We start from the raw sequence: 27,735 nt of genomic DNA, 5'->3' as shown, positions 1-27,735 counted from the left end.
AAGAGCACCTAAAAGACATTCAGAACCCAGATATTTAGAAGCTCTTATGATGCCTGCTCTTCCTATAACTGTGCACTTTTCTTAGTTGTATGACACAGGCTTCAGCTAGAGATAGATTCCATCTCTGCTGGTTTGCACGGTAGTTTCTTCTTGTTCCAGCAGCTTTGGAAGCTGCCACCCTCCTTAACAGAATGGTTAGTTAACTTAAAGACCACATCATCTCCTTGGTTTTCCACTGCCTCATTCCATGCTTGGCACTCAGTGTGGAGTGACCTCTTCACATGGAAACTATTTTGAATCTTCTAGTCATTTTTATCGCTTGTCTCTAGCTCTTCCTGAGTTTATTCTTATTTCCCTTTCCTTGGGGGTTAAATAATATTGCATTCAGTGGAGTGAGAGGATTGCTAAGCTCATTTTATACCTTTGTGGAAACAGCGCTTTCTTGCTGACCTACCACTTGCGACCAACAGCACTTGTAACCTGTTCTCCAGCTTGCATCTGGATAATTAATTCTGTCTCTTATATGTAGTATTTGACTCAATACTTAAACCTGTAAATTTTAATGGGATTATTTCTAACTTTTTCTCCAACTTGTTACATTCATTTTAAATTCTGATGTTTTGCTGCATAAATTAGCTACCCAGCCATGCCTCCCAACTTGCATCCAGTGTCAGGACTCTACCGTCAGAGTTATCAGTTAATCAGTTAGAAAGCACTAGGCCTGGGACCCATCACTGCGCAGCCGTTCAAAAATGCCCCTCTCAGAACAGGTGTAGCTTACTAGTGCTTCATCAGCTGTACTCTGCAGAAATAGAGTTTAAATCATATTTTCCCTTTTTTTTTTTTTTTTTTTTTTTTTGTAATTTTGGGACGCTTCAGTGCCACAGCTTGTTGAATTCTAGAGTTATATATAGAAGATGTAGAAGCCATAAATATGAACCACTTTCTAAATCTGGTACCGCAGATTTTGGTTTTTCAGAAAAAACCCTTCACCAGGAGTAACCTCACAGCCAGACAAATATTTTCTACCACAGCCTAGAGCGGGAAGCACTCATGAATTCTACTAGCAAGGCGGCACACACTCCAGCAGGGTTCTAATTGACAAAGGGGTAGAAAACTGAAACAAGAAGGCTAGCGTGTCCTTTGGAGAGCTGGCATCCAACACAGGCCCAGTAGTGCTTCAGGCTCCAGGCCAAACGAAAAGTGTGCCCAGCAGCGTTGCTGCCACACCGGAGCTACAAGCAGGCGTCCTTGGCTGGGCTGTCAGGGGCCTGTTGGACCCCCTACCACGGACAGCACGATTATACATGTATGTGTATTTCTCAGCAAGTGAGATGCTCAGCTTTCATCATCTTCAAAGGCATCCATGAATCATAGAGGACTAAGAAGCTCTGTTTGTTAGACAATCATCCAAACCTCCAAAACCAATAAAATAGATTGTTGAGAACTGATACAACAAAGAAATTCCACGGAAACAGAATTAACATTTATCAAATGCTAATTATATGCCAGAGACTCTTGGAGACATCACCTAATCCTCACAATGACCTTTAAGGTAGACAGAGGAGATACGCGAACCCACGTCTTGATCTAAGGCTACATATTCCTGCTACATCACTTGCCTCTGTAAAGAATGAAAATGACTGGGACTTCCCTTTTGACGCAGTGGTTAAGAATCCGCCTGCCAGTGTAGTGACACGGGTTCGATCCCTGCTCCAGGAAGATCCCACATTCCACAGAGCAACTAAGCCCATGCACCACAACTACTGAGCCTGCGCTCTAGAGTCTGTGCTCCGCGCAAGAGAAGCCACTGCAATGAGAAGCCTGTGCACTATAACAAAGAGCAGCCCCCACTCGCGGCAACTAGAGAAAGCCCGAGCACAGCCAATAAATAAATAAATAAATAAATTTTTTTAAAAGAATGAAAATGACTAACCATTGAAGAGTATTTAAAAATAAAGGTAAGCTAAAACAACAGGGAAATATGATTTGATATGCAAAATGTAATATGTGTATATATATATGTGTATATATATATTATTTTTGTTTAATTGAGAGCTTATCTAGTGAATAGATCTGGTGATTCAGACCAGACTGGGCTCCCAAGCATGTGGGATGACCCAGGGTGCAGCATCAAGAAGGAGTCGTTCGGGGGGGGAGGGGGGCGGATAAAATGGGATTGACATATACACATGACTATATATAAAATAGATAATTAATAAGGACCTACTGTACAGCACAGGGAACTCTACTTAAGACTCTGTAATGGCCTATATGGGAAAAGAATCTAAAAAAGAGGGGATATATGTATATGTATATAACTGATTCACTTTGCTGTACACCTGAAACTAACACAACATTGTAAATCAACTATACGCTAATAAAAAATTTAAAAAATGATTAATCCAACAGGAGAAAAAAAAAAGGGGGGTGGTTCTTCTTGAACTTTTCAAGAAACTGAAGAAGACTTAAATGAAACAGTCGTGAGGCCCCGCTGCGCTGGTGGGTCTCTCATGGAATGAGGTCATGTGTTTCTGAACCAAAAGATTTGCTTGAACTAATTTAATTTCTCTTTTTATATCTCTGTACTAACTTTGGACAGTCATTTCATTTATACAGATTATGTTAAATTAGGTAAATTCTACTCTGTTGTACTCTATCTCCTGGCTTAAGTATTATTTTCTTATAAGCCTTCTGAGCAGAGTTTAGGAGATACTCTTTCCGCATAACTGAATGCTTAAGTAACCACCCCCTCCCCAGTGCTGCCTTCTTACAAGTGTAAGTCCTGAAATCCACACTGGTCATTGTTTTATGGAAAATATTATTTGAGATTATTCAGTGAGCATTTATCAAAAATGCTCACAAATTTCTGAAGTTTTCTATATTCTTTTTCTCCCCAGTACATCTGTCCTAAAACAATGTGATCATCTATTTGGCGTACCCTGTTTGGGGAGGCTGAGTAGGATTAACTCCCATCCCGGTGTTACCGTGTAAACAGCTTTTTGCCTGTCCTTTGTCATTAATGATCATGCTGCAGATGTAGCCAGTGCATTGTAAGCCAATCTGTCAAGGCAAATAAACAATTCACCTTGTTAAAATTCCCTAAATCTTGCATTAATAAAACGAAAGTAACCCTCTGAACACTCAAGAGATGTCTTCCTCCATACTGCAGTGATGGATGACATGTCTAAAGATCCTGGAAATTAAGTAGTTCAGGTCATTAAAAGTGTCCCACACTTGTTATTGATTTAATTTATTTTAAAAGGTGGGGGTGGAGATAAGCATGGTTACCCCCTCCCCTGTTTTTTTTCTTTTTTTTTTAATCTGAAAGCTACCACTTGTTCACATAATTAAAACTCTTGCCAGGGTGAACAGCTCTGTGCTTGTTACAGCATTAAGCTTTATTAGTCAAATAGGTATTATATCATCCTCTTAAATAGATATCTACAAACAAGTAGATAATCATTGTAAAAAATTCCTTAGAACTTCATATGTATCATGATTCCTAGAATCTTTGATTTTAGGCACTGAAATAATGACTTTCTGGGCACCCCAAAAATGTCCTCGGTCAGATAAAAATTTAGATGAAAGTCAAATAAAGGAAATAAACAGAAATAGTAATGGAAGTATGCCTCTGGATAAAGAAGGGTTTGGGGGTTTTTTTCCTTTTTTGCTCTCCATTTTATGATTTTTCATTTTTCTACTCTATAATCAAGAGAAGAGTAAACATTTTAGAAAGATGAAGGGATGGATATGAAAGCAATTAGAGAGTGCACATTCTGTGTCACTATATTCTAAGGCAAGTTTGTTATGTGTATGTTTGTTTACCTATTTATCACTCATTTTCTCCACCAGCCCACATCCTATTGGACTCGTAGTAGTCACTACCATATCCCAGTGCCTAACATAATAGGTGCTCAGTAAATGTTTGTTTAATGAATAAAGTATTACCCCCAAATACTTCATTTTCCTCTCTTTTTTATTTTTTAAACTTCAGTGTGTACAATGGGCTGTGTAAGGAATAGTAAGAGCCCCAGACAAGGCTGGATCTCCAGATGACCCCTCTCTAGGGACTGAACAGCAGGAGGGTTGAGCACTCGTATAGTGCAGAGGTTGGTCTGCTGGCACTGGTGGCCTCTGTAGTAGCTCTTTCCATTTATATGTGCTGAACTGGGTAACAGAATTCCAAAACATGATGAGATGTGGGGCAGTTCTGGATGTAAATTATGGCTAAAAACAATATATTATGTAGAATTACGTGTATACAAGATACACACAGTTTGACCTTACTTTTGTCGTGTGTTATGTACCTTTTACATTGCCTTGCAAAGCTGTTCCTGATCAGCTGTGGGAATGACATTTCACCATCAATTCTCATTGTTTTTTAAACAATGTGTACTTATTGAGGTGTTGGTGGCAGGGGGGAAACTGTGGTAAATTATAAAAATGACCCTTAAGAATAGTTATTATTGGGACTTCCCTGGTGTCGCTATGGTTAAGAATTGGCCTGGCAATGCAGGGGACACGGGTTCGAGCCCTGGTCCAGGAAGATCCCGGAGCAACTAAGCCCGTGTGCCACAACTACTGAGCCTGTGCCCTAGAGCCTGTGAGCCACAACTACTGAGCCCACGTGCCACAACTACTGAAGCCTGCACACCTAGAGCCCATGTTCCACAACAAGAGAAGCCACCGCGATGAGAAGCCCATGCACCACAACAAATAGCCCCTGCTCACCACAGCTTGAGAAAGCCCACGCACAGCAACAAAGACCCAATGTAGCCAATAAATAAAGTAATTTTTTTTAATTTTTAAAAAAAGAATAGTTATATTAATTTTAGAGATTATTGCACAATGTTTGAGGCTTTTCCCATGGTCTTTGTAAAGAAAAAAAAGGGAGGAGCAAATGTGCAATCATTTCTCTGGCAGACTCTTTCAAAAATAAATATATGTGAAAATGCACTCTTACAGTTCTGTAGTAGATTTCTCCTTGAAACTGCATAATTTGGATCTCTGAGAACTACCATGGTTACGGCATTATGGCAGCTATTTAGCAGAGCTCCCTAAATGGAAGAACTCTATAGATTTTTTTTTTTTGGCATATACACTGATTTACACTTAGTGGTAAAATTGTTACTGACCCTTTAAGTGGAGCTGTCCAAATAGCAGTAAATGTCAGTTGATCCTGTTGCTGAACAAGGTGATAGCTGAAGGATCATGACTAAATCTTAGAGTTAAAAAAGCCATGTATAGTATTTCCTGAACAGTAGTGGTTTCTTGTAGACACACACACACACACACACACACACACAACCAACCAGACCATTTTATCACCAAATAAGGAAAACTTGATCTAACCACCTTGGTATTGTTGACATTCCCAGGTTTTTTAAATACTCACTCTGGATTAGAACCTCCATGAAGGCAGGAACTGTGTCTACCTGGTGCCTGGCTGTCTTGCCCCCTAGTCAGCATCTGACCTGTAATAGGTGCCCCGTAAATGCTGGTTGGGTGAAAGAATAGATAAAATGGAGCATTTGCTGACACTGAATAGCATGTGTGTTGGCTTGAATTCTTGGTGGGTGAAATGGGGACCACTCTCATTTTGCTTTTGAGTAATAATGCTGATAAGAACTTTGATGGATGGTTATGGCTTTTCGAAATAGTTTGATTGATTGCCTAGCAAACTTCACTTTCTAATTGTTTTCTGCTTTCACAGGCTGTCATTCTAGAAAATGAAGAACTTCCCAAACTGTTTCTTGATTTCCTCAACGTGCGACATTTGCCCTCTCTACCAAAGGCAGAGAGCTGTGGGTAAGTTATCGTTTACCTTTTGGACATGTATCTTAAGTTGCTTTTCAGTCAGTTATTGGCCTAACAGATAACCCCAGGTGGTGCCTGAAGGGCCAGCCTGGCCACACCCATTCTTTTGACTTGGGACAGCACTCGCTCGCCCCCTGCTTGTAGTCAAAGGAATTGCTCCTGAGTCCTCATCTCCACCTTGTGGCCAAGTGACCAACACAGTAACTCAGGTTTAGACTTGAAGAATTGACTTTTTAAATTATACTTTTATGTGGAATGATGTTACATGAAGAATTAACTCTGAAACAAGCCACTCACCCAGCTCTGGGCACCTGTGTTGATCTGGCCTCTAAAGGCAGTCAGCAACATCCCTGACATGTTAAATCTGTTTACAAAGAACCACATCATCACAAACTCTTTGCAGGTCCAAGTTGGGTAGAGGGTTTTGTGCATTTTCTTGCTACCTCCAGGCCCGCCTGAAGGACCCACACTAAGTATAAGATGTTCAGGCTAACCACACCCAAAGTCGTGTTAAACCCCAGCCATCTGCTGGGTGAGAGGCTGCTTAATACCTGTCACAGCTCCCTCACCGGCAGTGTTTATCCAGGGCCACTTTTCAGTCACCTCAGAAAAAGAATCACACACCCCACTCAGCAAATCATGTGCATGGTCAGTGCATCCTGTTCCAACTTGGTGCATTTGCTGGAAGGTTGGGTTTCATATGTGTTTGTGTATTTTTCAGAAGAGATAGTGGGAATGAAGTGAGTGAAATCTTTTCTCCATTATGGAAATCCGAAAGCAAAATCATAGGGTTTTTGGAGTGATCTTCCGGAAAATTGAATTTCAAGAATATTGCAGCCTCAGGATTCTTTAGAATGAGGCATCAGCCATGCTGTGACTCTGTGAAAGTACCTCAGTCTCTTTTGAAAATGTCTCCCCATTCAGAGCTCTAAGCATACTGGCTGTTTCTTCCTTTGTTGGCATAAATACTGACCCAACTTTTATGGTCTTTTTCTTTTAAAAAAATTTAGATCTTTTGATGAGACAGAATCTGAAGAGTCAAGGTAAGAGCAAATACCAGTCAATCTGAACTTATACCAACCAAGAACAGGACTATGATTTTTGTTAACTGTTTAATTACCATCATCTAATTGTCTCAGGTCAAGATTTTCGTGAAAACCTTTGTTAGGAAATTGATTTTAAGATGAGAAATATTTGATGGGAAGTTACAGAAGTAACCAGTTCTACTTAAGGGTGGAGGAATAAAGCCCTACCTACATTGTTTCATACAAATAATAAGAATACTATTTCATCAATAATCATACTACAAGATTTAAAAAAAAACAACACTTTGCAGCAATGATTTATGGTATAGATTGTGTATCTGCTTCAAATGCCACACGTTTGGAAGATGAGCGTGCTGCTGGTTTATTCCTGCAGCTCCGCTTGCTATTACTCACCCACACCGTTAGATACATAAACCTTGAGATGTCCCCGCACAGCAGTTTGATCCCCTCAAAGCTAGTTTGTAGTGTTTTCTGTTTACCATCGCCCCCAGATGCTGACATGCCTGTTCTTGACCTTTCCAGCAAACTGTCCCACCAGCCGGTGCTGATGTTCCTCAGGGATCCATACGTCTTGCCTGCAGCCAGCGGTAATCAAACCTGTCATCTGCTAACAGCTCTTTACTGATCTGACCCTGCACCACATAAACCACGTTTTTAATACAGGTCTAACAGAGTGACATTGGTCCAGGGCTTAATAATCTGCCAATAAACCAGTGCTCTTGGTGTAAGAGACATTCAGAATTTTAATTGGGGCAGGCCTTTCAGGAGGAAATGTAATTTTTCTTTCTCTCTTGCCAAGCTGTTTTGGATTAGAGTAATAAGGAGGAAAGGTATTTGTTGTCCTTAATTTTGGGGGTGGTGTTATTTTGGCCTCTGCTGCTTTTTATCAAGATGCTAGGGTTTGGATCCAAGGCTCTGGTCCTTTTTCAAAATGCTTCTTTCTGAAAGCTGTGTATATACATTGCCTGTGTATCTCCATTTCCATTTAGATTACAGCATCTTTGATGGTCGAATATACATTTTTAAAAGTTGTATATTTGAGTGTCAATATAATGGATTAATTTAAGTGTAAATGTAACTCAGTATTTTAGCCCGAGTCCTTTCTTTGTGCCAAGAAATGTAAATTATTCAGAGTCCCTCTCAAAGTGTTCTGATATGCAGCTCTTCATGAGTTTATTCTCAGACATTATCTCATTTAACTTCCTTAACAACCTTATAAAATGGGCGGGGCAGGTATCCTCATTTCTCCTGAGAAGAGTGGGGCTCCGGGAGGTCCCTGACTTGTCCAGTCTCACAAGTGTGGTGGGTGGCTCCCTTTTTGCCCAATCTCTCTTTCTGTGCTCTTTGCACATAGTGAGTTTTCAGCCTTTGTTTCTGAGAGTGACTAAATAACATAGCAGCTAAGTAGCAATAGATAAATTATCTATAGACAGCATTCCTACATTCTGACAATAAAAACTCATCGCCAGCAAGAGAGAGAGGACTGTTCTCTGTGTCAGGGGTGTGCGTACCCAGCTCACCCACTTAGCTGTCAGTTTACAGAAGGCCTGCCGGGATACAGCCTCGCTCTGTTGAGGGACCATTCTAGAAGAATGCTGCCTTTGCTATACGACCATACACGAATATGTCTCATAGTATTTTTCCTATAAAATCCTTTCAGTGAGGAATAATTACCTTTCTTTAGCATTTGCTTCCTATGTGTAACAAATATGCGTGGTGCATTAGTTGATACTATGTTAACAAGATGTTCCATTTAACAACTATTCATAAAGTAACTTCGTCTAGATTAAATGGGCAGTGTTTTATAAAGTATTCTTACTGACTTTTAAAAATGGTTCCACAGGTACTTTCTCCAGGTATTATTTCTGCTCAGATATTTCATGCATTTGACTGAAATTCCTATCAAAGTATGGAGAGTGGAATGATCACTGTGGACTGGAGTAGCCAGGATGCTATCTACCAGGGGGAAGATATGTTATGATCCTTAAATCCAATTTATCCAGCTTCTTTAGCAGCATATGCTCTGCATTTGGCTTGACCATGAAGAACAGGAGGAACTTCCTGGGAAAGAGCATCAGGGGCAAATGTCTGCAGTTAGAAGGAATAAGAAGTATGGATCCTTGGTAGAATGTTGATGTAGCTGAGTGACTTGCACAGAAAGGGGAATCTTGCTTGAGAGTAAATGAAAATTATGGATTTGATGTAAAGGATGGAACCAGGTATGAGAGAGCCAGTCACTAGATCCACTTTTGTGGAACTTTGGCCAACCCCATGTCATAAATCAGATTCCTTTTGTCCTATAAGTATACTAGTGATACGTTCTTGCAACTCTTTAGCATTTAATTTAAAGATAAATTTTACTTGCATCACATGTTCATGTTATAAGGCCTCTTAACAAAATGTCGAGGTTATTGTTCCAGATATAGAATCTAGAAGTATCTTCACAGATACACTGACACCTGTAAAAATCAGAGGAAGGTCTGTCTTTAAAATTCTGACAGTTAAACACTATCCTCTTATAAAACGCTAAAACTATTTAATAAAACATTATTCTCTTAGCATATGCTTTTTGGCCTTTGTTTTGATTTTTTTCTGGGAAATTTAAAACAGCTCTCACTCAGGTCCCCAGCAACTACAGTGTAGCTAAATGCCACGGACTTTTCTCAGTCCTCCTCTTACTTGACCTCACATCAACTTCAGCCACTGGTGACTACTTTCCCCGCCTTCAAACACCATCTCCGCCTGGCTTTCCCACCTTTCTGCTTTTCTTCCAGGCTCTGGCAGCTCTCCTGAAGGCTGTCCTTCACCCTCTGCTCTTCTCATTTTACTTTCTTTGGAACAATCTCCTCCCTGCTGTGGCGTTGATGGCCTTGAGTGTACAGCTGAGTCTCAATACTATTTTTTCATCCAAACCCTCTCTGTGATCCCCAGACTCTCGCCGTGGCTGACAAGGCCCTCCGTGGGCTGGCTGTGGTTCACGTGTCTGCCGGGACTCCCTCACACACTCTGGTCCAGCCTCACTGCAGTTCTTCCTGGGCCTCAGATGTACTGAATTCCTTTCCCTCAGGGCTCTTGCTGTTTTTTCCTCCTTCTTCTTGTCTTCACACATCGTTGTCCCTCTCCTCTTTCAGATGCAGCTTCAGAGAGCCTTTGCTGGCTCTCCTTTCAAGTAGCCTCCAAGAGCCCCTCAACCCCCTTGGCTTTTCTTTTTTAAGCTTCACAATAAATGTTTATAAAAATAAATGAAAACCAACAAAAGTGACAAATAAAACCTATCCTAAATCACATTCCTTCTCATCACCTCCCAGAGGGGGGAAGCAAAGGCAATGGCCGTTTTCTGAGTAATTCAAGCAGTCATAGACATTGTATCAAATCATACATGTAATGAAGCCAAAATCCAGCTTAGAGTGGAATGGAGCAGATGAGGGAAAAAAGAAAGAAAGAAAAGAGCTCTGATTATCTCACCATCAATTACTAGTTGGTGGATCTCATTATAAAATATCTATTCCAGACTTCCCTGGCAGTCCAGTGGTTAAGATTCCGAGCTTCCATGGCAGGGGACATAGGTTCAGTCCCTGGTTGGGGAACAAGGGTCCCACATGCCAAGCCATGTAGCCAAAAAAAAAAAAAAACCCCAAAATATCTCTATTCCATTCACTTAGAGTGCCCTATTTGCTTCTTTTAGAACAATGGTCACAAATTGTGTTGCCTTCTCTCTCTATGTCTCTGTCCCATTCACCCTCTGAATCTCCAGCATCTAGCATATGCTCAGTGCTTGCAGGGCAGTGAGTACAGAGCTGGGGTATATGCTGTTCCCTCTGCGGGATTGCCCTTCATCCAGACAGCCTCACAGCAGGCTGCTATACCACTTCCCTCAAACAACACCTTCCCACAAAGGTCCTCCCTCACCTTCCCATCCTCTGTCACTCTTTTTTTTTTTTTTTTTAAATATTTACGTATGTATATATGTATGTATGTATTTAGGCTGCACCGGGTCTTAGTTACAGCACACAGAATATTTTCTTTCTTTTTTTAAGTTGTGGCATGTGAACTCTTAGTTGTGGCATGCATGTGGGATCTACTTCCCCAGTCAGGGATTGAACCTGGGCCCTCTGCACTGGGAGTGCTGTGGCCTACCCACTGGACCACCAAGGAAGTGCCCCCATCACTCTTTGGCCCCAGGCCCTGCTTTATTTTTTCTCCTTGCCTTTAAACCACTGCTTGACCTCTTAGAGTACTACAGAATTACCCAAAATATTTAATTTTATTTTCCTTTTTGTCCTTTTTTGCTGAACCTACTGATTTGAATCAAAATGTTTACACTAAATACGCTTATGATATAGTTTCACTAACCTTGAAGTAGACTTTTATATTTTGGGTGGTAAGGATAAATGCATATATGCTGATGCATGTAATATGTCTAATTTGGGCATTTTATTGAAAATTAATCAATAGCTTCATTTATGGCTATTGGTATCAATACACATCTGTGTCGGAGAAATGCATTTAGAATTAAAATTAACTTAGCGAAGTCATAGCTTTTGATTGGGATCTAAGTATATAGCTGTAAGTCCTACTGCAAACATTTAAAGATATGTTTTATGAAAAATTACGTGTCTTCATGTTGGGTAAAAGCAAACATTAAGAAATCAAGTGTCGTCAACCAAAAGTAGTTGAGTACTTGTGTATTGGAGATATTTTTAAAACACATTTTGTTTGTTTATTCACTTGTCTCCCTGGCTGTCATGTAAATTCCGTGGCATGGGCAGGCACTGTTACTTACTTATATTCCCAGTAATTAGGTAGTGCTTGGTGTGTAGTAGTAGCTGGTACTTACATATGCCAAGTTCAGGTTCAACCATTTTGTTTCATTCGTCCATTTTTACAACAGCCTGTTAGGTAGGTACTGTTATGAAATCCCTCACTAGTACCATCGAATCCATCACCACTTTGAACTCGCTCCCGTCGTCTCTCTGAATGGCAGCCACAGTCATCTTTTCAAAACAATTCATTTCTGTCTCACTCTACTTAAAATCCCTCAATAGCTTCTCATTGCTTTTCAGATAAAGCCAGAATTCCTGTCCATTCTTACCAGGCTTGAATTGCCCCCTGCCCTCACAAGCCTGCCTCTTGCCACACTATCCTCTAGCCTCCTGCCTGCCACAGACTTTCCACGTGGTCAGCTCCCTCTCCCGAGCCCTCTCCTCCAAGAGCCTTTCTCATTCCCTGATGAGGTCCAGTCCCCTTGTAAGTGGTTTTGTGTAGTAGGTATTCTATAGAGATTGAATTAATGTCAACATATTATTTGGAAGCTCAAAGTATTGGGCCACTTAATTTCCTTATATAATAACTATATTTAAATCCTAGATAAAATCATTTGCAGATTGGTTTATAAATGAAACTTCTTTTCTTTTAAAAGGCATTTTTTAAATTAAGTAATTATTTATTTTTGGCCACATTGAGTCTTCATTGCTGCGCACAAGCTTTCCAGCAAGCAGGAGCTACTCTTTGTTGCATTGCGGGGGCTTCTCATTGAGGTGGCTTATCTTGTTGCGGAGCACAGACTCTAGGCACGCAGGTTTCAGTAGTTGGGGTGCACGGGCTTAGCTGCTCTGCAGGCATGTGGGATTTTCCTGGACCAGGGATCAAACCCGTGTCCCTTGCATCAGCAGGTAGATTCTTAACCACTGCGCCACCAGGGAAGTCCCTAAATGAAACTTCAGAACCGTGTGATAGATTGGTTCCCCAGTTCAAGTTATGTGTTCATATTTTACCTGCTCTGATAACTGAAATGAAACACAACATAAAATGTACCTCTGAATTTCCTTTGCATCTCCTGTAAAAATGTAGCTGATTTTTCAAATTTGAGAAGTGTGGCTTTTGTCAGGAATTTGCCCTTTTACATTAGGAAGACAGGCCCCTGTCCTCCTGCTCTCTAGAAGCTAGTGTAATAGAACAAGCATACTCAAGACAACTTGGACTAAATGCCTCTGTAAACCACAATGGAAAAACTGCAGCAAAGTATTCCCAGTAGAAATCTTGGAATTCCTTCAAGTATATTGAGATTTTGTTAGAAATTGAATTGCCAGTGTAATCCATCTTCCTTGTGAGAAAACATTCAGATAAAGAGCTAGGGCCTAGCAGCATTAACCATTAGAACATCCCTTAAATCAATAAGCTACAAATCTGGCCGTGCAGTCCTGCAGCGCCTGGTGGTACACTCAAGTGGCTTGAAGCTGAAGCAGCATGACTGATGGCACATCCAAAACAAGGGCAAGCAGTGTGGTGAGGCAGATCCCTGAGTTATGCCTAGGCCTTGTTACGTTCTACGAAATGCACGTAGTGTTTTATTGACGTGCATAAGAAAAGCATTTTCCTTTTATTTTTCAGATTTTCCAAATGTGGTTATTGAAGGAGTTCTCCATGGGATATTTTACCCTCATCTACAGCCCAGGTAGAAATCCTCCATGGCTAGAAGAAGCTGAAGCAAGTTTCGAAGTCGTAGTCAAGGAAATCGATACCTACCAAATTAACCTAAACTCTATGACATAACGGCTCTCGCTAGTGGTAAAATTCACAGTCCCAGCTTAATTCAGAGCAGGGACATTTCCATTAGAATGGTGCTTTTAAAAATAGAAACTGAACCAGGGCAGTGCTGAGGTTAAGGCCAAGTGTGTAAGAAGTAGAATGTAGCTGCCAATTTGGAAACCCAGGAAGAGAAGCCTAAAGAAGATCTTTGGGAGCGCCAAGTGTAGCAAAACAGTTACTCTCTGCTCCAGTCACACCATTTGTTAATTGAAAATCTTATCCCAAATCATAGTGAGACTGATCAACTTTGGTAGGTTTTTTGTTTGGAGTTTATGACACACTAATCTTTTCATCATGAGATTTTTCTCAGCCAGTGATAGATAACATTCTGAAGTGCTGGCACCAGGAAAGCATCACAGAAATACACAGTGCTAAATGTGAGGAAGGAAATAAACTGGAGATTAAATTATACTGATAATATTAGGGCATTTTAAAAATCATGGCATTTTAGTTTACATTACGGTGGAGCTGCATCGCATCCAGGGGTTAGCATCTAACATCAGCACATGAGATAAAATGGGGTCTCAAGATTATCCTTGAAAGCCCTTTAGAATGGTGCCGTTTGGAAATCTCCATCCACGACAGCCAGTTTTTTCTCCAGTGTTGGAAGAGATAACTGTTTCTTTAGTTGAAGACCCATTGAAGTTGTTACTGTTTGTTTAGGGACTATTTTATAGAAAAAACATACAACTTTAACCACTAGAATCATACTTAGCCTCGTAAGATGCTTGCCCTCTAAAAGACAGATGTGAACTGACAGTGACTGAGGGAACACCAGATTGACAACACTCATCTTGGTTCACTCGAGGGCATCCGTTCATTGAATAGGTGGTATAAGTGCCAGATTGATTATTTTCCTTATTCCTTATCATTTCCTTTTCACTGACCTCATATATTAAATTAATGTAAATTAAATGTGTTTATGATGTAACTCCACTGTACGTCTTATAGACATTCAGATTTTGAGTAGCAAAGGATAAACGCATATATGCAGCCTGTATATATGTGCTGTATTTGGGCATTTCCTTGAAAACTAATTAATAGCTAGCCTATTTATGGTTATTAGTTTAATAAGCTTCTGAGTGGGAGAAAAATAGTTCAATTGAAAACTAATAACTAAATCATGGGTTTTGATTAGGATCTAAATATACAGGTTTAAAGCTTGCTGCAGACGCTCAGAGATTTATTTATGATAGATGTATTACTACATGCTGGAAATAAGCAAGAACTAAATGATCAAGTGTCATCAACCAAAAATGACTGAATAGTCAAGTGTTGGAGATATTTTTAAATGTTTTTGTTATTAGCTATTTTGAGTTAAATAAACACAAAGAACAAGAAGTGTTTGAATATGTCTTCTACTGCCAGGATTTTACTGGAAACACGAATTGTGTCTTGTCTTTCTACACACACAAATCTTCTCACATATTCATATAGACATTTATTTCTAATCTGACAAGGTAAGTGTTAAATTACCTCATCTCTTAAGCCAATAGGTACTCATTAAGTAGTTGATTTACCAAGGCAGTTTTTATTTTTAAAAAATAAAGACCAAGCATCTTTGGTGGCACACTACTCAAGAAATCTTTTTTTGAGAATTCATTTTTTTTTTGTGATGACTTTCATTTCTAATTTTTATTTAAATTTTTAATATTCCATTTCAATTCCCATTGCAGGAAATAGGAACCACAGTAGGTATTTTAAGCAGAATGGAATAATGAGAAAGAGTGCTTACAGAATTTTTTGGAAAGATGAGGGGGATGAACTCCTGGTGGGTCTCTGGGCGTGACATCCGGACTGCTCCAGCAATTTCCAGTGCCCACCTGCCAGGGGAGCTACAGCCTCTGCCTTTTGCAGGAATTCAGGGAGCCAGGAGGCTGCCTCTGAAGGTATTGAGGTCAAAAACAGCACATGTAGCTGTGATCCAGGAATCAGCACATAGGATCAGGAGGTAACTGTTACCACCATAACTACCTCATGGCAGCACCCAGGAAGCTGGTGACTGGGCACTAGAACATAGTGTCTAGCTGTTACCACCTGTACCACCATTGCCTCTCAACGCCCATGGCCTTGCTTGTCAGCAGTCACAGCCTAAAGTAGCAGGAAGATGGTACTCACCCACTTCCATCTTCTACTCTACAGCTCGTGAAAGCACATGCAATTGGCAGAACCTTATTCTTGATCCCCAGCTTCAAGGGAGTCTGGGAAGGAGTCGGAACTTTCTGGTCTCAGCAGCTCAGAAATGCACATTGGAAAGAGGATGGAATATATTTCCACAGTCAAAATTTTAATAAAAACATATAAAAGGATATATAAAAAGAAAAGTCTTCTCCCATCCTGTCTCCTGGATTCCCAGTTCCCCTTCCAGAGACAACTACAGTACTTGGTTTACACGTATACTTTCATCCACATGCAAGCAAATAAGGTATATTTAGTGTACATATATTCCGTTTCCCCTTTTTTTTTTTACAAAGCATGGATTTTTCAAAGCATGGATTCATAGCCAATAAAGAAATAAAGAATAGAGGGATGAAAACAGAATAAAACAAAGGAAAAGAAATCCTCTTAACACTTAAGCCAGGTTATGGGGACAGCCCTCACACTCCCTCATCCCCCAGATTTTGGATTTGGTGGTTTGCCTGGGGCTGATCTCAGAACGTGCCCCGTTGCTGTTTTATGCAGAGGCTTTCTCGGGCCTAACCTCCATCACCTGGCCACTTTATGTATGGCAGCCCCGGTGTCCTTTCTCCTCCTCTTCTCCCCCATTTCAAACAGCAGGCCATGTATACACATGGCCCCAATAACACTGTGACCGTCGCCATGTGGTAACTTCTTCAGTCATTTCACTTGGAAGAGTATAGAAATCTCATGATCACAGTTTAGAAATAACATGGCTTTCATCTATCTCATTTGTCAACTTTGATCAATTGATTATGGCTCGTAAAGTGCTCAGGTAAGGATTCTGACACACCCATTTGAGTGGATACTATCCAAAGAAAGCAGAAAATAACAAGTGTTGACAAGGATGTGGAGACCGTGAAACCATTATACGTTGCTGGTAGGAATGTAAAATGGTGCGGCATGTGGAAAATGATACGGCAGTTTTCAAAAAAATTTAACATGAAATTACTCTGTGATCTAGGAGTTCCACTTCTGGATGTATACCCAAAAGAACTGAAAGCACGGACTCGAGCAGTTACTTCTACACCCAAGTTTTTGACAGTGTTATTCACAATAACCAAAAGGTGGAAACAATCCAAGTGTCCATTGATAGATGGACGGATAAAATGTGGTCTGTACGGCAGTGGATTATTCAGCCTTAAAAAGGAAGGAAATTCTGACACCTGCTACAACGTGGATAAATCTTGAAGACATTATGCCAAATGAAATAAGCCAGTCACAAGAAAGATGACTACTGTGTGATTCCACTTATTTGAGGTACCTAAAATAGTCAAACTCATAGAAACAGAAAAGAGAGTGGTGGTTGCCAGGGGCTGGGGAGAGGGGAAAATGGGGAATTAGTGTTCATTGGGTTTCAGCTGGGGAAGAGGAGAAAGTTCTGAAGATGGATGGTGATGGTTGCACAACAGTGTGAGTGTACTTAATGCCACTGAACTATACACATAAAAAGATGGTTAAAATGGTAAATTTTATGTCATGTATTTTACTACGATTTTTTAAAGCTTTCTTTTAGAAAAGGATTTTGAGTGAATAGGCTCAGTGAGTAAGGGTGTAGCAACCAGTTAGTGATATTTGTCAAGGGTGCAGGAGGAGTTTGGGCACACATACCGGGTGCTATTCTCATATCCCTGGCAACCTCTGAGATTCTAAAACAATAGGTCTAAACCAGAGACGTGTATCAGAATCACCTAGAACTCAGAATCAGTAACTCTGGGCTGGGGTCTGTCCTTGGGTACTTAGAGAAACTTCTCAGTTGGTTGTGATGCACACTTAGCGTAGGAAGCCCTGTTTGAGGCATGTGGGAATGTGAGATGGTTTATGAATTCCCCTCTGGTGATTATTCACTTTCCTACCTCCTGCGTAATCTACTATGAAAAGAGTAGTGGTTCAGCTCCTAGAGTATTGCCTGTGGCCACGGGCAGGAGGGACTTGCCTTAGTCCATTCTGGCTGCTATAACAGAGACATACCATAGACTGGGTGGCTTATAAATAACAAACATTTATCTTTCACAGTTCTGGAGTCTGGGACGTGCAGGATCAGGGCACTGGCACATCCGGTGTCAGGTGAGGGACTCTCTTTCACTGTGTCCTCACATGGTGGGGAAGGCACCAGGGATCTCTGTGGGGCCTCTTTCATAAGGGCACTAATTCCTAATCGCCTCCCAAAGGCCCCCCCTCCAAACACCATCACATAGGGGGTTCGTTTTCACCATATGAATGGGGGGCGGGGCGGGGAACAGACACAAACATTCAGTCTATAGCAAGACTCTGAAGGAGCAGGAAGGATGACAGACAAGTTTGAGTAGTGGTCTCCGTGGACCCCTTGTATGAATATATATTCATTTATTCATCCACTCATTCAATGAAATGCATTTGAGTTTTCTCACATGAAGGCGTAGTGCTAGCTCTCTAAAGAATAGAAACGAAATCCTTGTTTTCTGGAATTTTTGGCCATTTACTAGGGAGTATCTGTCTGTTTAACTGAATTGGATATAGAGTTCAGGGATTGAGACCATCTTCTCCAGTCTCTCTACTCAGCTGTAAAGCAATCATTTTCATCTTGGCTTTGTTTGGGTTTTCATCCTTGATGATAACTGTAGATTTTGAGTTCAGCAGCAGAAACTCAGGGAAGTAGCAGACACGAACTCAGAACAGAAAATTCTGCAACATTTATGTCTTTGTCCATGCAGATGCAGAGTGATGGTCTGGATTGGTGATGAGGGTGAAGAGGTATTTATTTTTTGTGTAAGGGGGAGGAGGGTACGTTGAAATGTTAAGCCTTTGGAGTACATGTAATTGACTATAGAAAAATTTTGTTTTATATCCTCAAAGTATAATTGTAAATCTGACCTATAAAATGTGAAACACTTTCTGTCTTCTTCTACTCTAACATCAGCCATGGTGCCATCAACAGTGGCTCCAGCTCTGATATTCCCTTCACTTAGATGCTCTTATGTAGTGAGCTCCTCTGGGTGCCGCATGTTGTGAAACTAAGCCTTTTCATAATTCATCCCATTATAGCTTGACAAAGCTTTTACAAACTTTTACAGAAGAAGAGAGCAAAGATCAGAGTGACTAATAAGTAGGTAACATGATAAAGCACTAATTTGGGCTAAGTTCTGTCCACAGATTATCCCATTGAAGCCTCGCTACAACTTTCGGAGGTATATCTTATTTTTCCACTCTGCAGTGAGAAAAACGAAAGCTAGAAAGGCAAGATAGCTTGACTAAGGCCACAGTTAATAAAGCGGATCAGGTTGTGCACCGTTCATCCACACAATTCAGGCTAATCCACTCCCCCATCAGCCTCACGTTCGAACTGTTTGTATTTATGAGCATTTTTGAACCACACATGAATGCTTAGGTTGGAAAGAACTACTATTGTGACAGTTGCTCATCTTTCTACACTACATTACAAATCAGAGTGCTTTCCCATCTCGCTTGATTAAACCAAGCTCTGTGCACTCAACTGCAGCCTCCTGCCAGGTCTCTCTGTCCACTTTTACTCTAGTCCTTCCTCCACACGAGAGCCAAAGCCATGTTTTAAGCATGTCCATCAGATCATGTCACTCTTTCGCTCAAAATTCTCCAGTAGCTTCCATCCCCACTTAAAATGGAAACTCTTGCCACCCTCTCAAAGTTCCTCGCCCTCCTCTTCCTGGTACTCATCTCACTGGCTACACTGGTCTTTCTGTTCCCGGGATTTGCCAACCTTGGTTCTCACTTAAGCCCTTTGAATCTGCTGGTCTCTGCCTGAAACATCCCTTCTCACCTCTCATCCGAAGACTGGCCCACTCTCACCTGTTAGGTCTCAACTTAAATGTCCCCTCCTCCAAGAGCCCCTCCCTGTCACCTGATCTTCTGTGGCACCCCAGCTCTCACCCTAGCCCCATTCTATCATAGCACACTCGTTCTTCCTTCATAACAGTCATCACTGTCTGTAGTATCCTGTTTATTTGCTTAATGTCTTTCTCCCCAAGAAAGAACACGAGCTCCATGAGGACAGGGGCAGCGTCTGATTTGTTTACCCTGTTTCTCAGTGCGGGGACAGGAGTAGATCCCGGAACTGCTGTTGAAGGAGTCAGTGGCCCGCAGCCTGTGTTCCCATCACCCAGCTCAGAGCTGGCTACACACTTCACAGCAGGGCCTTCAGAAATGTTCGCGGAGTGAGTGACCTTGCAATCAGGGTTCGCTAACATCTTCCCAGATTTGTGTCATGATTCATTACACCCTGATTATTCTGAAACAGTAGTTTTCTACAGTTTGCTCACCCATTTGATACACAGAGTGGTGATGCCTTGAATGATTTCTTAAATGTCTATCCTTTACAGATGAATTACTAAGCTAATTCAGTGATTAAAAACCATGGTTTTGTGACATCTCGGGGCAGTGGTTTTTCAGACCTTAGACCAGCAGCATCAGCATCACTGAAGAACTTGTTAGAAGTGCACATTCTCAGTCCCTGCCCCAGACACTCGGAGAGTGGGACCCAAAAATCTAACAAGTCTTCCAGGTGATTCTGATGCACACTAAAGCTGGAGAACCACAACCCTTCATGTTGCACATTTTTAAAATCTTTTTTTTTTAATTAAAAAACGAAAAACCTCAGTACTTCTGGGAGGAGCAGGCACAAAATCAAACAATGCCAGATGGTTTCTACAAAAGGCTGATGATACCTTTAAGATACCAGCCCACCAGCAACTTGGCAAAACCAGTAAGGTATTATAAATGAAGTAAAAGATAAAAGATATCTTACGTGTAGAAATTATTTACATAAGCTTTTATGTCTGTTATCATGGTAATTTTTTTTTCATCACAGAAGGCATCATGGTGTCATTCTAAATCCTTGATATTTTTAAATGTGAATCTGAGTAAACTAGAATCCTTGACTTCATGGAACTTACAGAATAATATGATATTAGATGGATAAATATCCCCCCAAATGTGTCATTATAAAGTGTGTTACATGCGATTAAGAAGACATAAGGTTTACATATGTGCAGGGAAGATACCTAATTTAGGTTTGGGAAGGTCAGGAACCTTCTCTGAGGTAGGGACATTGACGTAGTGACATAAAGGATGTTGGGGGAATTAACTGGCAAGAATGGGGAAGGGAATGTGTTGCAGAGACGCAACACAAGGTTGCAAAGCCCCAACCAAGGAGAGAGCTTCAGTCAAGGTCCTGAAGGAAAGCTGGTGAGTGTAGAGGATAGTGAAGGGCCTGGGTGGATCCCACAGGGCCGGCCTTAGGACGTGGCATTCAGAAGTTTGGCTTATACCCTATGTGCAATGAGAAACAATTGACTGGCTTTACACAGGAGGGATATAATCTATTTTATTGCATTTTATTCAGCTTTATTGAGGTATAATTGACAAATAATGATTTATTTTTTTTTAATAGCCATTTATTTTTCTTTATCAGGCATGAAATTTTTAAAAACATGAATTTAAAAAAATCCTCCAAACAGCTCCCAAACAACAGGAAACAATATACAATTTAGGATAAGGCATATGATATATCACACTTGATCTGATTTATTTATTTTCTTTTAAAGATTTATTTGTTTATTTTGGGCTGCATTGGGTCTTTGTGGCTGCGTGCAGGCTTTCTCTAGTTGTGGAGAGCAGGGGCTAGTCTTCGTTGTGGTGCTCAGACTTCTCGGTGCGGTGGCTTCTCTTGTTGTGGAGCACAGGCTCTAGGCGCGTATGTGGGCTTCAGTAGTTGTGGCACATGGGCTCAGTAGTTGTGGCACATGGGCTTAGTTGCTCCACGGCATGTGGGATCTTCCCGGACTAGGGCTCGAACCCCTGTCCCCTGCATTGGCAAGGGGATTCTTAACCACTGTGCCACTGATTTATTTTTTAAAAGCTCATTCTGGCTGCCTGTGGAGAAGGGACTGACTATACAGGTGCAGGATCCAAAGCAGAGAGACTGTTAGGAGGCCACTTGCATACCTGGGTGAGAGGTAGCCTTCTGTTTTAGGGGGGTGGCAGTTGAGAGGGTGAGACATGGCTATTCAATATGTATTGCAGAGCTACCCATGAACTTGCTGATGGACGTGGATGTGGAAGGTAAAAGGAAGAGAGAAAGAAGTCAAGGTGGGGGGTGTGGGTGGAATTATTTGGATGGTGGGGCCATCGTTGATTGGATCTGGGACTGGGAGATTGGGACCTGCTATAGATTAACATTTGCCCCCCCCAACCCAAATTCTGATGGTGAAACCTAGTCCCCCGTGTGATGGTATTTGGAGGTGGGCCTTTAGAAGGTTATTCGTTCATGAGGGCGGAGAATCCGCTTGCCCTTTTCACTGTGTGAAGACACAGCAAAAAGATGGCAGAGGAACCAGGAAGAGGGCATTCACCAGACCCCAAATCTTCTGGTAACTCCTTCTTGGATTTCAGTCTCCAAAATGGTGAGAAATAGTTTTCTGTTGTTTATAAGCACCGCCGCCACCCCCAAACACACACACACACACACACACACACACACACACACACCCCAATCTATGGTACTTTGTTGCAGCAGCCTGAACTAAGACAGGACCCCTATCCCCAGGGAGCACCAGGTTGCTGGATAAATCCTTTCCTAGGCCTTGGTGTCTCCTTCAGTTCAGACACTGTGACTCCTTGTTTGCTGGTTAGTGTCTGCAGCTGCATGGAAGCAAAACTAGATGCAACACGGACGCCCCAGCAGAAGGAAACTAAGCTAGATTTTGCTCATTGTGGTGATAGGTTTATACTGCGGAACCATCTCTAACCTTGTGCCTCGTTCACGAGGGTCAGGAATATGCTCCGTAGCCAGGAACAAAGCCAGGCACAGAGAGCAGACCTGTGACTCTGACCACAAAGGGCATCATGTCGTTACCTAAGCGGATTTACACATGGTGAGCGCTGTGATTACACACTTTTCTCACTGACCCACATAAGTCGCCCAACAAAGGGTGATTCAAGTGTAAAGTTTTCCAAAGTGGACACCGTGACTTCTGTAGTACTTACAACTCGAGAGAGTGGTTTCTCATCACTTCTCGGATTAAATCCACACTGCTCAGCCCAGGGCTGGCCCTCACCAACTGCCAGCAGCTTGGCATGCTCATGACCAAGGCGTGTCACCCAAGCCAGCTCCCATCCACCGCAGACACTGCCACTGCAGGCTCACCACCCCCGGGGGCTTTCCTCTTACTGTTTGACACCCGCATCATTTTTGCCAGTCTACTTCTATCATGCCCTTCTCACCTCAACTCAGAAAATAGAGGAAAAGTATTTTTTTTAAAAAAAAGGTAAGAGTCCTTGAAAAAGAGTAGAAACAGTCAAAAGATAAATGCCAATGTTTAGCAATCTTTCTAGTCCTGAGCGAGTTTAAATGCCTCATAGTATAATTGTAGGCATATTCTTTTTGGTTAACGATTCTGAACGTACTTATTGAATATCAGTTACGCATGAAACACTGTCTGGGGGTAGATAAGGAGTGTAAGCTAGCCTTTGTCCGAGGGGAACTTCCAGCCCAAGGAGGAAATAGGAGACACCCAGGAAGTAAGCAGTTAGAACACAGTGTGGAGAAGCTTTCAGTGAAGGCTCGTCAAAGGAGGGAGCCCAGGTACTGAGTCCTGAAGGATGGCAGGGAGCAGAAGGGGTGGGGGAGGCGTGCTAGGCAGAGAGCACAGCTTGTATAGGCTTGCAGGCAATTCAGAAGTTCTGAGGTCTTTATAAGAGAGCTTTACTTCCAGGACAGCAGGGATAAATTGTCTTGACTCTCTCTACTCCAAGCTGACCAGTTCTCACTCCTCTCCTCAAGACCTTCTGTCCCAGTGTAGGTCGTGGTGTCCAGAAGAGACACAGGAAGCAGACCTGTCTTTTGTGTCCAGGTTGGAAGAAAAAGTTCCGAGTTTTCAAATTGAGATAACTATCCAGATGACAGGACATAATATTTACCACCCAGGACAGATGGTGACGGTAGTTTTAATAGCACTTTAAAGGCCCAGTGTGCTCAGGAAGAAAGTCCTTCACACCCTCTGAAAAAATAATGGATGTGGAAACTTACATGGCTCCTAATAAAACTTTAGAAGTAGGAATAGAAGGGATACTGGCATGCTGAGTGCTCTCTACATCCTCCAAATTGTGACTCCTCAGCGTCCTGATGGAACTAGTGATGGGCTTATAATTCCATTTATGGATTTCGTAATGCGTTTTGTTTTGACTCTTACTGTGTGTCAGATGGACTCACCCCCACCCCCAGATGGGACTCCCATGACTGGTCACTTTCATTCTGCATCAGGGCCAGTTGTTTTTCCATCACTCTAGAATATCAGTAACACTAGCAAATCTCCAAGTAGGTGATGTTATATCACACCTAACACTTTGACTTGGCCAAAGTCAAGTCCACAGGATGAATTGCAGACTTAAGTAAAAGCTGTTATGTACTTAACAGCACCAAAATTTTCCATTACAAATACTGTTTTTACTTTTCTTAATTAAAAAAAAAAATGTGCCTTGAGAGGGCTTTGAATTTCTAAGCCTTCCAGATCAAAGATTTCTTCAGCTGTCTGAATTATAGGGATGTTGAAAAACAAAAACAAGTCCTTTTCCTGCTATAAAATCCTTGCCATATTTTTGTCTTTATGTAACTCAAAACAGCTGAACTAAAAAATGAGGTTAGTGAGTTCTAAAAACTCATCACAAATGGAGTAAGTAATTTTGAAAGTGTCATTCTAATTAATCTGACCCAAGAATGAATTTTACTAAATTCTTATTTGATATTCCAGAAAATTGCTGAATACCACTCAGAATAAGACAATTTATGGCTAAGAATACCAAAATGTTTTAAATAGTTTATTAAAGTGATTCAAGAGTGTACTGTAATAATTTGGGCATGGTGGTGGTAGCAGCCAGTGTAATTTTCCTCTGATTCCACACACACCGTTGGCTACATATGTATCCTTTTAGCAACACAATTGGCAAAAGAGCGAGCTGTTTATTTCAAAAGCTCTTGCAGAAAGCATAGACTTCCTATAAAGTAGTAGTTTATATGCAGTTATCAGCTTGCTCATGTTTTTAGTATACAGCCTGACCCTCAGGATAAACTGTTTTTAGCAGGAGGGTGACCTTAGCTCATTGGTCATCAGGGATTATAGACACCCTAACAGTTTGCTACCTGTGCACTAGTGGCCTCAGAATTTCAGCACTTCCAAAATGAATCACTTTATCACTAGAGAGATCTCATTATGCTTGTACTAATGAAAAAGCTAGATGGCAAATACAGTAAAAAGTACATGTCCTTGTGTATGGGGGGATAGCAGTGGCTTACGTACTTTCTGACACTTGAGATTTAAGGCACTTTATACGTATGAGGACATTTGTTTCCAATTTCCTCCTGTGTTACCTTTTAAAAACATTTCAATAAGTTTTTTCCTAAGTATTGTATTATAAAGAAATATACTCTAGAGAAAAATTAGAAGACAAAAAACGTAAAGAAATATAAACATAAAAGAGTTTTTAAAATCCCACTATTTGCATTTGTTTTATGTCAATCTACATTTTGTTGATTTTGCTTTATGAGAATGTATTTACATAATTGAGATCATGCTGCATACAGAATTTCTACTTTTTTCTTTAAAACATGTTACTCTAAGTTTTGTAGCATTAGTCTTAATGAGTGCATACTATTGCTTTATAACCATTTTGGGACATTCACGTTGCTTCCAGTATTTTGCTATCATAAATGTTTCTGCAATTCATATCTCTCTATATAAAACTTTTCCAATATTGCTGTATTAGACAAAGATTTTAGGTTATAAGTCACAAGCAATCAATGCACCTTGGTTTAAGCAAAAGAGGAACTGTATTAGCTTGGTAATTAGAAAGCTAGGAGTGGTGTTGGCTTCAGGCATGGCTGGACTCAGGGGCTCAGCAGTGTCTTCAGGAATCCATCTTTCCATCTCCTGGACCAGCTTCCCTTTGTGTTGATTTCATTCTCACCCCTGCTCCTTTACCTCTTCCCATAAGAGACAGCAGCTCTGTTCTAGTATTTCCAGCAGAACTCCCACAGTTGAGGCACACTAATATAATTGGGGTCAAACACGTAACCCTGAGCCTGTCACTGGGGCCAGGACAAGGGAATGTGCTGCTTGGCCTGTAGGACCTCTCTGCTCCCTCTCCAATCTCTTCCATATGACTCCTCCACCACCCTCACTCTGCACACCTGGACCCTTTGCTGTTTTTTTTTTCTTTTTCAGATCTTTATTGGACTATAATTGCTTTACAATGTTGTGTTAGTTTCTGCTGTACAACAAAGTGAATCGGCTATATGTATACATATATCCCCACATCCCCTCCCTCTTGAGCCTCCCTCCCACCCTCCCTATCCCACCCCTCTAGGTCATCACCAAGCATCGAGTTGATCTCCCTGTGCTATTCAGCAGCTTCCCACTAGCCACCCATTTTACATTTGGTAGTGTATATGTGTCAATGCTGCTCTCTCACTTCGTCCCAACTCCCCTTTGCCCCATGTCCTCAAGTCCATTCTCTATGTCTGCGTCTTTATTCCTGCCCTGACACTAGGTTCATCAGTACCATTTTTTTAGATTCCATATGTATGCATTCCTTTGCTGTTTCTTGAACCTACAGTCTGCCCTTCATCCAGGGCCACTGCTCTTGTCCCTTCTGCCTTGCTCACTCTTCCCCCAATGTCCCAATGGCTTGCTGTCCCCTCACTTCCTTCAGGCCCCACTCAGGGACTGCCCTGACCACCTCTTCACTCTCTAGTCTCTCTCCCTGTTTCTCTTCGTGGACTTAGGACTACCTGATGTTGTTATATAGTCACGTGGTATATGTGTGAATTATATGTCTCCTTCCATGGGAAAACCACGAGGGTTGACTTTTTGTTTGCAGCTCTCTCCAGCATCTAATATTTATCAAGTGAGCTAATGAATGAGTTTGCCAGGCCAGGTATGTATCCATCTGTAGGGTCAGCCCGCCCTAAGGATAAGAAATGTCTGAAGGGAAGGTGCAGTCCTTCAAAGAAAATGGGTGGCCATCTCCAAATCAAGGGGGACTGGATGCCAGACTGTCTAAAATATTGTCACCCTGTCAAGTTCAGATCACTGTCTACAGCAAAGTCCCAGGAGTGGGAATTCAAAGGATATTAATGTTTTGAGTTTCCTGGTATATACTCTAACCCCCCTAAAAACCTCCTCATAGTAGACAAAATAGTCTTAAATGCAGATCACATCATGCCCCCCAACTTAAATCCAATAGCTCCCCATCGTACTGGGAATAAAGGAAGAGCTCTAAGCTGGCACCCCAGGCCCCAAATGCTCCGCTCTCAGCCTTACTCTCTGACCTCTCCAGCTGCAGCATGCTGGCCTTCTCTTCTGCCCTGGAATCCACTCATTCCACCTCAGGACCCTCGTGCTTTCTCTCCCCTCTCTGCATGGAAGGCCGTATCACGGATCTGGCCTGACAGCCGCCTCCTCTCTCTGCTCAGAGCTCAGCTCAAATGGCCCCTCATGAGGCCACCCGAACAGCAAACTTGGTGTGTTTTCTTCACAGTGTCAGCACCCTTTTATCTGTTACCTCGTTTATTCTGTCTTCAGCACTAGAATGTAGGTTCTGTGATTCCTTTTTCTCTTGGCGTATCAAAGGGCCTCAATAATAAAGTTTTTGGGAGAAGAACGACACACTGCTCTTCAGGAGGATGGTAGCGATTAAGACGCCCATCAGCAGTGAGAATGCTCACTTCATCTCATCTCTCACTGACACAGTCTTCTTAGAATACCGCTCGAGAGGTGAAATTGTGGAGAGAAGCAAGGGGGCCGTTTTCTAACGACTACCACGCCCACTGGCACACAGATCGGGCATACTCTGTTACAGCCAGGTGTGTTACAACAAGGCCCCACCAACGGGATTTTACTTTCCCATCTAGTTTAAATACAGCCTGGATCTTCATCCTCACTATGTAGGTGAAAAAAGATTCCTTTTTGTTGCAGCTGGACTCAAGGGCACTTTCTAAACATGTTACACTGAGTGAAAATGAGTGAATGACCAGCTCGAGTGTTTGGGATGCGGATGGGCATCATTCCTGTGCATTCCCATCCCAAATTATCCA

The 27,735-nt window shown here is 41.6% G+C and overlaps 1 protein-coding gene across 3 annotated transcripts in view; it reads left to right on the top strand.

Annotated features, from left to right (window-relative positions):
* SNX24 (sorting nexin 24) overlaps window positions 1-16,854 on the top strand; it is a 152,394-nt gene extending 135,540 nt beyond the window's left edge. Inside the window, exons 4-8 of one of the 3 annotated variants that reach the window (XM_057736618.1) lie at window positions 5,717-5,811; window positions 6,831-6,863; window positions 7,389-7,453; window positions 13,257-13,320; window positions 16,597-16,854. In XM_057736618.1, coding sequence (XP_057592601.1) covers window positions 5,717-5,811; window positions 6,831-6,863; window positions 7,389-7,453; window positions 13,257-13,320; window positions 16,597-16,777 — 438 coding nt within the window. In that variant the 3' untranslated portion in view covers window positions 16,778-16,854. Of the gene's footprint in view, window positions 1-5,716; window positions 5,812-6,830; window positions 6,864-7,388; window positions 7,454-13,256; window positions 14,791-15,130; window positions 15,146-16,596 lie in introns of those variants that run through there. The other 2 variants (XM_057736626.1, XM_057736631.1) reach the window with 2 other exon arrangements.
* The last annotated feature ends 10,881 nt before the right edge of the window (window positions 16,855-27,735 follow it).

This window comes from Hippopotamus amphibius, chromosome 1 (assembly GCF_030028045.1).
Source record: "Hippopotamus amphibius kiboko isolate mHipAmp2 chromosome 1, mHipAmp2.hap2, whole genome shotgun sequence".
Lineage (NCBI taxonomy): Eukaryota > Metazoa > Chordata > Mammalia > Artiodactyla > Hippopotamidae > Hippopotamus > Hippopotamus amphibius.
Note: the sequence above shows the minus strand (reverse complement) of the source record. Positions and strands in the feature narration are given on the sequence as shown.